General features: G+C 44.1%; 1 protein-coding gene across 2 annotated transcripts in view; it reads left to right on the top strand.

The window, feature by feature from the left end:
• The first annotated feature begins 11159 nt into the window (after positions 1–11159).
• CUNH3orf70 (chromosome unknown C3orf70 homolog) overlaps positions 11160–15757 on the top strand; it is a 118468-nt gene continuing 113870 nt past the window's right edge. For both annotated transcript variants that reach the window (XR_005723201.1, XM_040252417.1), the window contains exon 1: positions 11160–11549. Coding sequence is in view for 1 of the 2 variants with exons in the window: in XM_040252417.1 (XP_040108351.1) it covers positions 11354–11549 (196 nt within the window). In the remaining variant the exon portion in view is untranslated. The remainder of the gene's footprint in view (positions 11550–15757) is intronic.

The following is a 15757-nucleotide window of genomic DNA, read 5'->3' as shown; positions in this document are numbered from 1 at the left end:
TATGTTACTCTGAAATTCCCAATATATTTTAAAAATGTTTATTTATTTATTTTTGGCTGTGCTGGGTCTTTGCTGCTGAGCAGGCTTTTCCCTAGTTGTGAAGAGTGGGGCTTACTCTCTAGTTCCTGTGCACGGGCTTCTCACTGCAGTTGCTTCTCTTGTTGCTCCCAGGCTCTAGAGCACAGGCTCAATGGTTGTAGTGCATGGGTTAGTTGCTTTGTGGTAGGTGGGATCTTCCCGTATCAGGGGTGATCTTATGTCTCCTGCATTGGCAGGCAGATTCTTTACTGCTGAGCCACCAGGGAAGCCCCCTACTATTTAAAATTCACACTTGATCCTATCACTCTGGGCTCAGAATCCCTCCTTGGCTCCTATATTAGCTATCTCTTGCTGCATACCAGATTATCTCATAGTTTCTGTGGGTCCGGAATCTGGGTGCTGCTCAGCTGGCTCAGGGTCTCTTAAAACTGCAGTGAAGGTATTGGCTAGAACTGTTTCATCTCAGGATTCAGTTGGGAGGATTTGCTTCCAAGCTCACTCATTTGGTTTTTGGAGCCTCGAGTTCTTTCCAGAGTTGGCCAGCGAAGGCCATTTCCTTGCCATGTGGCCTTTTCCGTAGGCCACTCACAATGTGACTGCCGGCTCCTCTCACAGTGAGATCTCCAAGAGAGACTGAGACTGTGACAGCAGAAGCCATAGTCTTTGTAACCTAATCTTGAAAGTGCCTCCATCACTACTTTTGGGGATGCTTAACCCAGTCCACACTCAAGGGAGGGAATTAATCCGAGCGTGAATACCAGGAGGTGGTGATCCCCGGGGGCCGTGTTAGAGGCTGCTCATCACAACTTGCGCTCTCCTGAAGCTGTAGTTTGGCTCTGCTCTTATGAGGTTGCAAAGAAATGAGGTTCTAGTATTTCCAACCAATATGTATCAGCTTCAGTGGGAGCAGGTGCACTTCATGAATTTGTTTCATGCATGTTTTCTGGTGTATTTTTATTGAACAAAGTGCTTCTAGCTGAAAAGTATTAAAAAAACTACTGGTTTAGGGGACTCTGTCTAAACCTTGTAGGGCTTTTCATGATCTGTCCCTCCTGCCTGTTCCACTCCTCATCTGACTGGCCTGTCAGGCCAGCATTACTTTCAAGCAAGACAGACTTACAGAGTGGCCCTTTGCCTCTCTTGCCTGCATGCATGCTGTCTCTTTTCCATCACACCCCAGCTCAGGCTGACTGCATTGCCAGGGTTAACTCATCCTTTCCATGAAATATTTTTTGCTCCAGGTAGATTTTTCTGTTTCCCCCTCATTCTTTTACTGTGCTTTGTTTAACCCCCTTAGACAAAGCAATTATCTTTTGTATTCTTATGGTTGGTTTACGTTTCCCTTCTAAATTTTCTCTAGCATCTAACCCAGAGCCTGGCACACAGAAGATGCTCAATGGCTATTTGTGGAGCGGATAAATAAGCCCGGCACTGGATGCTGGACACTGCCTAAATGCCTGGGGCCCTGGGTGTGGACGGAGTGCTGACTGTAGCCCAGCATCTTCAAGGGTTGCATGTGGCCCCTTGGCTGTCTCATTTATAATCCACGAGTCAGTCATTGTATTCCAGATTGCTCTTCACTGTCATTTTAGCCTTTAACTGCTTACTGAAATGAGCTAATTAAAGCTGAATTATTTTAATTGCTACTCATCAAGAAAAAAGGTTTTCTTTTTTTTTTTTTTAATGAAAATGGCAAACTGTGTGTGTTATCCTACCATTAAAAGAAGTCAGGATGTTCTTGTTTCAAAATTATGATGGGTTTGCTGCTTCCAGAAGTGAGTGTGGACCACTGGGGCGTAAAGAAAGGTTATGCTGTGTGGAGCACAAAATTGACCTAGATCCTACTTCCATTAGTGCCACATCACATTACTCAGGAAAAGTCCAGTGGTTATTGGGCTTGAACATTGAGGGTGTGTACAGATGCCCACTGGGGGCTGACGGCTTGGCACATTAATCATAGGCCTTTTGCCCTCCTCTTTTATGTTCAAAATCTACTGGAGGTTATTTTTCCACAAAAAATTTTTCATAGATAAAGATATTTCTCTAGTTGATAAGACAAATTGGGACAAAACTTGGTGTATCCCTTTAAAGGGCAGCTAAGGGATGGAATGGTGAATTTTGAAAATTATATGAAGATGGTCCACAAATATCTACCACTTCCACTGCTTCAAAAAGACTACAGGAACTGCTGTTCTGAATTGCTCAGGGTGTTACAAAACGGAACTTGGGTGTGCTTTACTAACACAAAGCAAAGCCACCCTACTGTCACTGGGTTGTGGTGAAGGCAAGCACGAGGTGCCAAGCACGGCAAATGGGCAGCTGACGACCCGAATTCCTGGATGGCTCTTAAGGAAGGGTTTTTAAAGGCAACATTATGGGTGAGGGTTGTGGGAGACATTTTTCTGGTCGCTTGGTAGCAAGCTAACAAGGTGATGTTTCAGGAATCTCAATCATCAGCCTTTTCTAACCAATCTGGGGACTATGGGCTTGTGATCAGCATATAGTCATCATCTTCCACTGGGTGGGGGTCTTAGTTTCTGTAGAATAATGCAAAGACATGCATTAGATTGTTATATATATATATATATATATATATAATCTCTTTAGAAGAAACTAGAAGTCTTGTGACTCTTGTTCTAATCATTAACTACTTTAGTCTGTTCTCTGAAACTCAAAGGAAGCCAAAGAAGAGGAAGGCACAGAGGGCCTTGTATCCATGAAAACCCTGCAGGATCCTTCTCAGTTTTAGGGACCCATCTGTTTTTCTACTTTGCCTTTAATGAAGGTGCAGTGGAATATTTTGCAGGAAAGCTGTGTATGGTGTACCATGTAGCAGAAGGTTAGGGAAGGACCATGAGTATTTACTATGAGTCTGTTCTTCTTGCAATGTCTAAAATACCTCTTGGCAGAGTTGTTGCAGCCTGGGCCACTCACCTATAAGAGGTTAAGACATTCATTCAATAAGATTACAAGCCAGTTTGTTAAGCAAGACTTCTTTTTTAATTTCAAAGGCTTCATAGAAATCTTCATGTTCTGGGGGCTTAATGGTTTAAAAAATAGATGTTTTGCCTTTCTATACTGTTTTTTGCTTTTTTTTTTTTACTGTTTAGTCATACATTTTTTGATGTGTCCATGCAAAAATATTTGTTGAGTGTCTTCTAGTACTAAGTGGTAGGCACAGCATGTCCTTGAGTACGGAGGAGTGAGAAAACTAAGAAAAGGTTTCCAGTTGGCTTCCAGCTAGAATCTGAAGGAAAGGAGGGGCATTCCTCATGTATAAAGTGAGGGGCAGGCAGTTCAGGGCAAAGAGAACAGAATGGGGAAAGGCATAGAGGCAGACAGGAAGGAAAGTGTATTATATGTCCAGAAGCAAAGTAATAATCTGGAGAAGATTTGGAGCCATGAGGAGGGCTTTGTATAGCCTCAAGATTCAGAGTTTTTTCAGTAGGCAATGAGAAGTGTCAAAGGTTTTTAAGGCCAGGTATGTTTTGATTGGGCTTCCCAGGTGGTACAGTGGTAAAGAATCCACCTGCCAGTTCAGGAGACACAAGAGACTCTGGTTTGGTCCCTGGGTTGGGAAAATCCCCTGGAGGAGGGAATGGCAACCCACTCCAGTAATCTTCCCTGGAGAATCCCATGAACAGAGGAGCCTGGTGGGCTATAGTCCATGGGCTCGCAAAGAGTCAGACACAACTGAGCATGCGTACACACACACACACACACACACACACACACACACACATTCTGATCAGATTTATATTTAAGAGAAATCTCCTTTCAGCATCATGAAGGAAGGATTGAACATAGACAGTCTGTAAACATGGGAGACATTTGAAGGGGTTGAGAGGAAGACTGATATTTATTGAGGATCTGCAATGAGCCAGCTATTGTGCCAGACTCTTGACATGTTATCATAGTTACTGACTACTGCAGGTGTATGGAATAGGAATTATAATTATCATTCAAGAGATGAAGCTAAATAATGTGTCCAAGATCACTCAGCTAGGTGGTAGAGGACCTGAGCTTTGATTCTGCTCTGATTCCAAAGCTACTGTTCTTTCCTTTACATCAAAGTGGATGATGAGGGTCTGAATTATGCCAGCGGCAATGCTAAAGAGGCAGCCTCCCTCCCCACTGAAGACTCTTAATATAGTTGCACCTCATTTGGAAGCTTCTCCATCCACTTCATCATTCTAATTGCTTTAATATGACAAATTGACCAATTACTAGCAGGTTATTTATAACCATGGTGGAATTAGTTGCTTGGTTCAATCAAGCAACCAAAAGTAACTGATTTGTAATGACTCGATTTATCAAAGTGTTCAGAGTGGTTGGTGTGCGTAGACAAAACTCACATTAGCATTAGACAGAAACGTGCAATCGAGAATGGCTGACTATTCACAAATGACATCTGAACCAAAATGTTTCTAGCACTAGCTCCATCTATAACCAAGTGGGCAGGTCATAGTTTTGAGTGCCAAGAGATATTCTGGAAAATCATTTTTGTTTTGCTGACAAAGAAACTGAAGTCTGGAAAACATAAATGATTTGCCCAGGCCTCCTAACCAGAAAACAACAGAGCTTAGACTTGAACCATCTTCACTGTTCTGATGCCCAGTCCCAGAGAACTTGTCCCACTTTGCCTGCTGCACTGTGACTCTGAGCAAGTCACTTAGCCTCTTGAATCCGCAATTACTTTGCCTAAAACAAGATAGAATTGGTGGATGTCATCAGTGAGCTTTTACTCTGTAAGAAGCTACTCAGAACTTAGCCTCTTGAAACAACAGCTGTTTTATGTAGCTCCTGATTCCTTGGAGTGTCCTCATGGTTGCTCTGCTCAGGACTGGCTCAGCAGAGTTCTATTGGACTTCTCACTCCTGTGATCAGCAGCTGGGTCCAGGGTAATCTAGTATAGCCTCACTATACTTCTATACTATGCTTCTATTGGTTGATAGACAATTATCTGGGCATTATCACCTGGGGGCACCTCCATTCTCCTTCACAAGGCATTTCATCCTCCAGCAGGCTTGTTCCACCAGCTTGTATACATTTTGGTCTCATGGTTTTAAGCACAGAAAGAAAAAGCAAATTTCAATGAGCAGGTTCTTTGGAAATCTTCTATGCATGTTTTCTATTTTCCCACTGGCTAAAGCAGTGAGAGTTGGACTGTGAAGAAAGCTGAGCACCGAAGAATTGATGCTTTTGAACTGTGGTGTTGGAGAAGACTCTTGAGAGTCCTTTGGACTGCAAGGAGATCCAACCAGTCCATTCTAAAGGAGATCAGTCCTGAGTGTTCATTGGAAGGACTCATGCTAAAGCTGAAACTCCAGTACTTTGGCCACCTCATGTGAAGAGTTGACTCATTGGAAAACACTCTGATGCTGGAAGGGATTGGGGGCAGGAGGAGAAGGGGACGACCGAGGATGAGATGGTTGGATGGCATCACCGACTCGATGGACATGAGTCTGAGTGAACTCCAGAAGTTGGTGATGGACAGGGAGACGGAGGCCTGGTGTGCTGCGATTCATGGGGTTGCAAAGAGTTGGACACAACTGAGGGACTGAACTGAACTGAACTGAAAGCAATTCAGATGATGTGGTATGGAACATCTAAAATGGCTCCCAGGGATTTCTGTCTCCTGATATTTATGTCTTTGTGTAACCTCTGCCCCTGATATGAGGGCTACTACTACTACTAAGTCGCTTCAGTAGTGTCCGACTCTGTGCGACCCCATAGACAGAAGCCCACCAGGCTCCTCCATCCCTGGGATTCTCCAGGCAAGAACACTGGAGTGGGTTGCCATTTCCTTCTCCAATGCATGAAAGTGAAAAGTGAAAGGGAAGTCACTCAGTCATGTCTGACTCTTAGCGACCTCATGGACTGCAGCCTACCAGGCTCCTCCATCCATGGGATTTTCTAGGCAAAAGTACTAGAGTGGGGTGCCATTGCCTTCTCCGGATATGAGGGCTAGACCTATTGATTTGCTTCTAATAGATAGAATATGCAAAATGATGAGGGATCACTTCTGAGACTAGATTATAAAAGACTGACACTCTCTGACTCTTTTTACATGCTTGATCTCATAAAGCATGAAGAGGCCTACGAAGAGGCCCATGTGGCAAGGAACTAAGGGTACCCACCAGCCAACATCCAGTAAAGAAATGAGACTTTCAGCCCAACAGTTTTTAATGAATCAGATCCTGACAACAATCAATCAGTGAGCAAGCTTAGAAGTAGGCCCTTCCCCAGTTGAAACTCCAGATGAGAATGCAGCCCTGGCCTATACCTTGATTGCAGACTTGTCAGTGACTTTGAAGCAAGTGACCTAGCCAAGTCATACCTGGAGTTCTGACCACAGAAACTGCGTTGTATGTGTTAATTTGGGAGTGATTTATTACACAGCAATAGGTAACCAATATACATAGCTAAGGTCAGTATCAGTGTGGGAGGGGAATATTCAAGGGTATGGTTATTGAAAAGGTAAATATAGGAATTATTCACACACATTTATAAACAGTTTTCTATAGATGGACGTTTTCCAGCCTTTGGGAGTCTGAGATGGAATAATTTCCACTACTTCAACAACAATGATTAACTCTGTGTTAAGTACTGGGAACAATATGGTGAACAAGAACAGAGGCCATGTTCCTGGCCTCAGGCACCTACAGTTTGTAGCAGAGGAGAGGGGATGAGGAAAGACATTAGCTCAATAATTCCTTCTTTTTTATCTTAAAAAATTTTTTTCTTTTTACTTTTTTAATTGAAGGATAATTGCTTTACAGAATTTTGTTGTTTTCTGTTAAACCTCAACATGAATCAGCCATAAATAATTCCTTCTTTAATTATGTATTTAAAGCTGTTAAGTGATACAAAGGAAGTATGTGTATAACTTAGTTTGGATTGGTATGAAAAAACTTGAGATGGTGGCAAATAAGCTGAAGAGGTAGGCAGAAGAGAAAGAGGCAGGAAAGAGGTAAACTCCACAGTAGAAGTGGCATTCTTAAAGGGAAGCTGGATAGGTGGCCAGGAGCTACAGAATAAGTTCATATTTATGGTCAAATTGTATCCTGCTATGTGATAATGGTATTGTGGGTTATGGTTTTTAAACTTTCATTTAGAGATAGATGTTAAAATATTTATGGATGAAATTTTATGATGTGTGGTGTGGTGTGGTTTAGTCGCTAAGTCATGTCCAACTCTTGTGACCCCGTGGACTGCAACCTGCCAGGCTCCTCTGTCCATGGGATTCTCTGGGCAAGAATATGGGTTGCCATTTCCTTCTCCAGGGGATCTTCCCAACCCAGGGGTTGAACCTGGATCTCCTGCCTTGCAGGCAGATTTTTTACCAGCTGAGCTAAGATGGAAGCCCATGATGTGTGGGATCTGCTTCAAAATAATTCAGGGGCAGGGTGAGAGTCAGGAGTGGGTAGAGCTGCAGATAAAAGATTTTCCAAATGAGTTAATAATTATTGAAGTTGGGTGATGGATACTTGTGGGTTCATTATACTACTCTACTTTTCTATATTCCATAATAAAACTTAAAAAACTTATATCTTGAAAACACATCCTGAAGGCTATATATATGTATAATGTTTGAGAGGTCACAGCGCATATACCTTCTCGTGCTCTATTCCGGAAAATAGAGGTTAATAACATCTTTAGGGCAAGGGAATGGAATGAGTTTTATGTCACAGAAAATGTAAAGACTTCTCAGCTTCAAATCACATGGCTAACGTAGAGTATTTGGGTCATTTACCTTGCCTCTTGGCTGTAACACTTTACTTCTGCTCATTTTTCACTAGCTCAGATGGCATGGTTTCATATATAACAGAAACTTATAATATGGTTCACTCCTGAATAAAAGCCAGCAGAAGGATTCTGTTCAAATTACATTGCATGGACAGTGAGTGAATTTATGGGTTAGGAAAGGGAAAGAATAGAGTAGGAGAGAGGGGAATCCTCTTTTGTTCAAAAAGTTCTGGGTTAGCTTGCTATGGCAATAATGGATTATTAATTTCTTTTTCTCTTTTATGCATGTTATTCTGAGGTGGGTCAGGCTGTGAAATTAATAGCAGGGATGGAAACCTGAGTCAGGGATGTACTTCCTTAGGATATTTTTGGTGGGGGAGAAAGATACCTGGGGCTGAAGCTGAAGACATGATGCTTCATGTTTCAATGTTAGGTTATTTGGGGAATCATAGTTTGAGATTTTGGTTCATATCTTCCTTGACAGTACCTTTGCCACCAAATTGTTTCTCTTTAGTTCAGTTCAGTTCAGTCGCTCAGTCGTGTCCAACTCTTTGCAACCCCATGGACTGCAGCATGCCAGGCTTCCCTGTCCATCACCAAATCCTGGAGCTTACTTAAACTGATGTCCATCTAGTTGGTGATGCCATCCAACCATCTCATCGTCTGTCGTCCCCTTCTCCTCCCGCCTTCAATCTTTCCCAATATCAGGGTCTTTTCCAATGAGTCAGTTCTTCACATCAGGTAGCCAAAGTATTGGAGCATTAGCTTCAGCATCAGTCCTCCCAGTGAATATTCAGGACTGATTTCCTTTAGGATTGAGTGGTTTGATCTCCTTGCAGTCCAAGGCACTCTTAAGAGTCTTCTCCAACACCACAGTTCAAAAGCATCAATTCTTTGGCGCTCAGCTTTCTTTATAGTCTAACTGTCACATCCATAATGACTACTGGAAAAAACCATAACTTTGACTAGACAGACTTTTGTTGGGAAAGTAATGTCTCTGCTTTCTAATATGCTGTCTAGGTTGGTCATATCTTTTCTTCTAAGGAGGAAGCATCTCTTAATTTCATGGCTGCAGTCACCATCTGCAGTGTTTTTGGAGCCCCCCAAAATAAAGCCTGTCACTGTTTCCATTGTTTCCCCATCTATTTGCCATGAAGTGATGGAACTGGATGCCATGATCTTGGTTTTTTTGAATGTTGAGTTTTAAGCCAGCTTTTTTTTACTCCTCTTTCACTTTCATCAACAGGTTCTTTAGTTCTTTTTCACTTTCTGCCATAAGGGTGGTGTCATATATATATCTGAGGTTATTGATATTTCTTCTGGCAATCTTGATTCCAGCTTGTGCTTCATTCAGCCTGGCATTTCACGTGAAGTACTCTGCATATAAGTTAAATAAGCAGGGTGACAATACACAGCCTTGATGTATTCCTTTCCCAATTTTGAACCAGTCAGTTTTTCCATGTCTCATTCTAACTCTTGCTTCATGACCTGCATACAAGCTTCTCAGGAGGCAGATAAGGTGGTCTGGTATTCCCATCTCTATAAATTTTCCACATAGTTGTGATCCACACAGTCAAAGGCTTTGGCGTAGTCAATAAAGGGGTTCTCTTCAATCCCTATTAAATGAAGACTTCACTAGAATCATATATATGCATATTACAGTTACCATTTTAAGCCAAGGTTAAATAAAAGGGAATACTGCTTATGGCAGTGAAGATTTTTCAGAACTTGAAGATGAATTTGGTTATTTCAAAACCATGATGAATCTCCTTGTCAGTGCAAAGCAGCAAAGGAATAAAGTAATGGAGAAGGTGGACCTGGGCATAAACATGTTCCCACACATCATTTGTACTGAAAGGCTTCGTTGTTGTTCCCTGAACCTTGGCAATTACAGGCATTTTCCTGTGCTCTGAAAAACATTTGGCAAACAGCGAGAGGAGGTCCCCTCCTTTTCTGCGTTCAAGGCTGGTAGCCTTGTTGCAGGGAAACGCTAATTCCCAGTCGTTCTCCCTGGGAGCAAATGGTTTGTTTTCTCCTCACTGAATCCTGCCAGGAGTGAGTTCTCAGCAGCAGAGCCTGGCATGGAAAATCCATTTGGAGCAAGTAGTCCCCAAGAGGAAAGAAGGCAAGCAGATTAGGGGGTGCAGGAGACAGCTGCAGCCACCATCAGGGCCAGTCACACCTGCTGGCCGGGGTGGGCATTAATACACAAAGGCACACACAGCGTCCACAGCAAACACGAGTCTTGGTTGTATGCCCACAACTACATGTACCACACACAACCAAATCCATCCATATATACCATGCACGTACACTCAATATAGCAGTCACATGCACCACACTGCCATATGCATACCACAGACACACACCCTGCATAACAACTGTGCCCACCACACCCCGCATACACATGGTTACACAGAAACTCATCTACTGACTACCACATACAGAACATATACCCTACCACACAAAACACCCCCCTCACTCCCCACAATGGTCATATGCCTCCATGCCACATATGTGCATGTACACACATTTCACAGTCCACATTGCAGTCACAGGCATCATATATACCACACACATGCCATGCACACATCTAACCCACATAACAAATATATACACGTAACACATTCCACATACCAGTCCCATGCATCACAGATACACAACCCCATGGCACCCAGCTTGGTAACTTTCCCGCTTAGCAAGGTGGGGCTGCAGCCTCAGGCTGAGAAGGGGCGGGTAGTGGTTAACACAGGCCATGCCCCGCGGGCTGGTGGCCTTAGCCAGGGATGTGTGCCCCAGGGGCCGCGCTGGGAGCGGGAGACAGCCCCGGGGGAGCGCACGTGTGTCTTGTGTGCACGTGTGCGTGGCCCCAGGGGCCGATGTGTCCCGACACTCTGGGGATGTGTGTGTGTATGTGTGTGTGTATGAGGGCAAAGTGGGCCGCGCGCGGGGCAAGGCCGTGCGTGTGTGAAAACCCCGCTCCCACCTGCGCAGGGACTAGCGCACTGGGCGTCCGGGCGGGCAGGACCTCAACGTGCACAGGCCTCCAAGGCGCGTGAACATCTGTTTCGGAGGAAGTGTGTGTGTGTGGGGGAAGCGTGCGTGGAAGCTGGCGTGCGTGTGAAAACCGAGCCTCCGAGGCGGCTGTGTTCCTAACGGCCCTCCGTCCGTGGGGGCCAGCCTAGGGGGGTTGAGTGTGCGGCGGCAGCGGGGCCGCCGAGCGTGTGTGAGCAGCCGTGTGTGAGAAGGCGGGGCTGGCGGGGGGCCTCGTGGCGTCTGCCGAAGCTAGCGCGCGTGTGTGCGCGTGCGTGTGCACGTGGGGGCGCGGCGCGCGCCCCGGCGGAGGGAGGGAAGGCGGCGGCAGGCCCAGCCCCCGGTCGCAGCGCCCGGGGCGGCTCCTCTGCGAGCCTGGGGACCGCTGCGCTCCCGCCGCCGCCAGCTCTGCTGCCGCCACCTCCAAGCGCCGACCTGACTCCCGGCCCGCGCCGCGCCCGCCTCGGCTTCCTGCCTGCCCAGACGCCGCTCCTACCGAGCTCCGGGTCTCGGCTCCGCGGAGGGAGAGGAAATGAGTGCGGCCGCGGCGCCGGCGCCCGAGCGCGGTTGGAAGAGCGAGAAAGTGGACGAGGCTCAGGCCCTGGCGCGGAGTTGCGCCGCCCGCAGACCCGACTTCCAGCCGTGCGACGGGCTCTCCATCTGTGCCACGCACAGCCACGGCAAGTGCTTCAAGCTGCACTGGTGCTGTCACCTCGGATGGTGTCACTGTAAGTCGAGCCACGTCTCCTCGCCTTTCTCCGCGGTCCCCAGGGCTCCCGCGGGGCCGTCCGGGGTCGTAGCTGGGACTGTGCGGCCTGGGGGACGCCTGGCTGGGCCGGAGCTGCCGTGCCGCAGGCCGGGGCCGCCGTGGGGTCCGGGCGGCGGGAACTGCCCTCGCGCCGGACCAGTCGGGTCGGCGCTGCCTTGGCAACGAGAACAAATCTGTGGGGAACCTAGGTTTTTAGCCACTTCTACAAAAGGGGTCTCCCCGTCCAGGGAAAACTGGGGTGTATTTTTCCCCCGTGTTCTTTTTCAACCGAAAAGACCAGGCGCGTGAGGAGAAAGGGTAGACAGCCTTCAGAGTTGACCACAACCGGAGGGGAAGTCTTTTTTTCAGGGCTGGTAGTTAAAAGGTGCACCTCTTTCTTTTTTCACTTCTGTCTTAACGGGCTGCTATTTAGAAGAAAGAGAACCCTTGGATTTGGAATCGTAGCCCATTTCTTGTATCCAGATTGAGAAAGCGCTGAAGAGTGAGGGACTGCTTCCAAGAAGTTAATATTAACAGTTTGGAAGGGTGAACTCCTTGAATACCCAGTTCCAGCATATAAAGCCAGTGCATTATGGAGACTGTTTTAAAATTGCAAAAATAAAATGAATGAAAGTAAGCTTCAGTGATCTTAAAGTAATTTGTAGAACTAAATGGTCTAGACCTTTTCTCTTACGTCTGTCCTGCCTGTGATTTTAAAAATATTTAAGTGGCCATTTAATCAGAATTTCACTATTTTATTAGTTTATGGTATTTGCCCTGCTATATCTGATGAATTATTTCTTTTTAGAAATGTATTCTAGTTTCCACATAACCTTATAATAGAGGGTTTGGAGTGCTTATTTAGGATGCAGATTCTCAAAGTGATCTTAAAATTATTTTTTCTTCGATGGTTAGAAAAAATGGCTCCCAACAAGAGATGCAGTACATAACAGATCCTTGTTTATATTAATTGAGCATAATAAAATATTTTAAATTGATGACTTCAGGGATAGAGAATTCTTACATTTCCTTATATAAATGCAAAACACATTGAACAGTATTGATTTTTTGCATTCTGTGTACTCTTGGGTCTGTTTTGTCCTATATCTCATTATTCCTGTTGCTCTCGGCTCCATTCCTAATTATATGGCATTGCTTCCGTGGGGGACAGGGTGAAGAGTTGAAAGTAACAACTGTGGGAAACCTGTGATGCTAGAGTACACAAGTAGGGTGACTCCGGTGGGTCCATTTCCTGTGGAAGTATAGAAAGAGTCGGAGTGTGAATTGTGAGGAACATTAAAGATGGTCCAGTTCAGTGCCTGTCTTATTTCGGCAGTCTCCCCTTTGAGTACACCATTACTGATGGGAACCTTGCAGTCTTCTCAGTCTTCCTTCATTAGACAGCTTTGACTTTTAAAAATGCTCTTCCTTATATGGAGCTAAAATCAGTAACATTGGAATTTCTTCCTACACCTCCTATTTCTACCTTATGAAATCATATGTAACAATCTTAACCTTTTGTAGATCCTGTCTGTTTCAACTCTTCAGATACACACATGATGTAGACTTTTTTTACCCTATCTCTAGTCACAGCATCTGGCCTGAAATAGGTTTGTAATTCACATTTGTTGAATGACTGAATGAAGGTAGCCATTGTTTTCCTCTCAAGCATTGTCTTGTCCTATTTGTAAATCTTCATTCCTTTCTATGGGCTTCCCAGGTGGCTCAGTGGTAAAGAATCCTTCTGACGGTGCAGGAGATGCGGATTCGATCCCAGGGTCTGATCCCTGGGTCAGGAAGATCCCCTGGAGAAGGAAATGGCTGCCCACTCCCGTATTCTTGCCTGAGAAGTCCCATGGACAGAGGAGCCTGGTGGGCTGCAGTCCATGGGGCAGCAAGAGTCGGACATGACCGAGTGGTTAAACCACCACCGTTCTTTTCTGCCTTTCCTTTAATGGGGTTGAGGCCCCTAAGCATCCTGGTTTTTCTATTCTGAACATATGCTGATATGGTTATGATTCTATGAAGATAGTGACCCCTAGAAGGGTACACCATATCCCAGTTGTGGTAAGATCTGTCCAGAATTAAGCAGGACTGATATCACCTGTGTTTGATATGCTACTACTGCAGCTAGCATCACATGAGCTTTTCTTTCTTCCACATCATATTGAGCTTGTCGTTGTCAGATTGAACTAAGCTTGCTGTGAACTAAGCCATTAAGCCTCTTTTTTGTTTGTGTGTGTGTTTTACATTTGTGGCATAAGTTAGAGCGCTTGCCTATCTCATAGTTATTCATATATATTGGATATGGCTACTCACGGATCACTTAGATCAATCCCTTCCATATATTTTCCTCTTTCCTTATTGATAAAATTGTTGAACAGGAGAAGACTACAGATGAAAGTCCTGAACTGGCTTTCAGGTTCATAACAATTCATTAATGAGCACTCTGTTGCTATGATCATTTTAACAATTACCTCACTACCTAATTGGGTTTCCCAGGGGGTTGGGCTATAATCTGCCTGCCAGTGCAGGAGACCAAGAAATGCGAGTTCGATGCCTGGGTGGTCCGGAAGGTCATTTGGCGTAGGAAACGGCAACCCACCCCAGTATTCCTGCCTGGAAAATTCCATGGACAGAGGAGTCTGGTGGGCTACAGTCCTTGTGGGGTCGCAAAGAGTTGGACATGACTGAGTGACTGAGCGTACACACACACACCTTATTATACCTTTATCCACCTTTTGTTTATCTTATCTATATTGGTTTAGTGAGAACCTGATCAGATACTTTGTTGAAATTCTCCCAAGATACTACTTTTATGTCTTTTTGATATATGATGTCTATCTGTAAACATACTCTTGTAAAAAAAAAAATAAAGGAAATTAGTTGAGTGTAATGCAGGTTGATTCCACAAATGCTTAACATTTTCTTTTTAAAGTGATTAGTAGCTACTTTTTCAATAATCTGCATTTAGAAAGGACTGACGTTGAGTATACTGGACCATTCGCGTTTTTTTTTTTTTTTAAATCAAGCCTGAATTTATTTGCTCTCTTCAGTCTTTGGCAGCCTTCTGGGATTCCATGCTTCCTCTGCTGCTGGTGGTTTGGGGATCACATCCAAGAATAGCTTCAGTTCATTTAGAGCAGCCAGCTGCCCTGTTCAGTCTCCTCACCTGTATGAGGCATCAATTCTTTCTACCCTTTTTAAGCCCCGATATTATTTTTCTTTAAGAGAAACAGAGTTAACATATTTGAGAAGTTCTACTTCTTTTGGAATGCATGAATACAACATCAGCCCTAAATAAAATTCTTTTAATTTTGGTGAACATGATTGAGCACCTTCTCTTTATGAGACATTATTATGGAAACTAGGAATACAGATATGAATATAGCTGGATCATGAGTGTAAGGGTGTGATTCATCCTATATTTATTTTTTCATTCCTTTAAAATCACAAATGATATGAATGAAAAATGATCAACTTGTTCACCAAATTGGTAAATATTAAACCAGGAAGACTACCTTGAGATGCTTGAGAGAGGAAATTCAGAACAAATAAAGGAAATTCAGTTTTATATGGTTGATGTTAAATTTGTGAAATTTATAACGTTATGAAGGAGAAAAGGCTGCGAAGTACATACCTGTTCCTGAAAGACACAAACTGGGTATATGTTGACAGATGCAGTGCTTGATGTAAAGGAAACAGTATATTTGGGTAATCGATTTTGAGGACTGTGTCTGTGATGAAAACTGGATATGTTCTATTGATGGCTCTTTCAGAGATAGATTATTGGGCTGATTGAACTATGGCCCTGAATCTGAACCTTTATTTTTTTTTAAGGAATGGTACTGGGTTGATTTAACAAATGAAGGATTCCAAGAAGAGTTTTGAGAGAGGAAAGGACGTGGCTTGGCTAGGGAAGAGGGATGGTAAACAATAAATCATATGTAGATATTGTAAAGTAGTTTTTTTTATGACTGGAGTAGATAGAGTGTTAGAAGAAATAAGAAATTGATTGTTGAGGTGTTAGGGAGGGATGAACTGGACAGTGGGGAAGTTCCAGTTGCTAGAGACCTTGGCATTATAATGGTGAAATAAGTAGTGGGGGAATGAAATTGGCATGGGAGCATATTTTCATATTAGTGTAAAAAAACAGGTTGAAATTCATGCAACAATGTCTATTTAATG

This window comes from Oryx dammah, unplaced genomic scaffold (assembly GCF_014754425.2).
Source record: "Oryx dammah isolate SB20612 unplaced genomic scaffold, SCBI_Odam_1.1 HiC_scaffold_2, whole genome shotgun sequence".
NCBI classification, from domain to species: domain Eukaryota; kingdom Metazoa; phylum Chordata; class Mammalia; order Artiodactyla; family Bovidae; genus Oryx; species Oryx dammah.
This window is presented reverse-complemented; position numbering and strand designations above follow the sequence as displayed.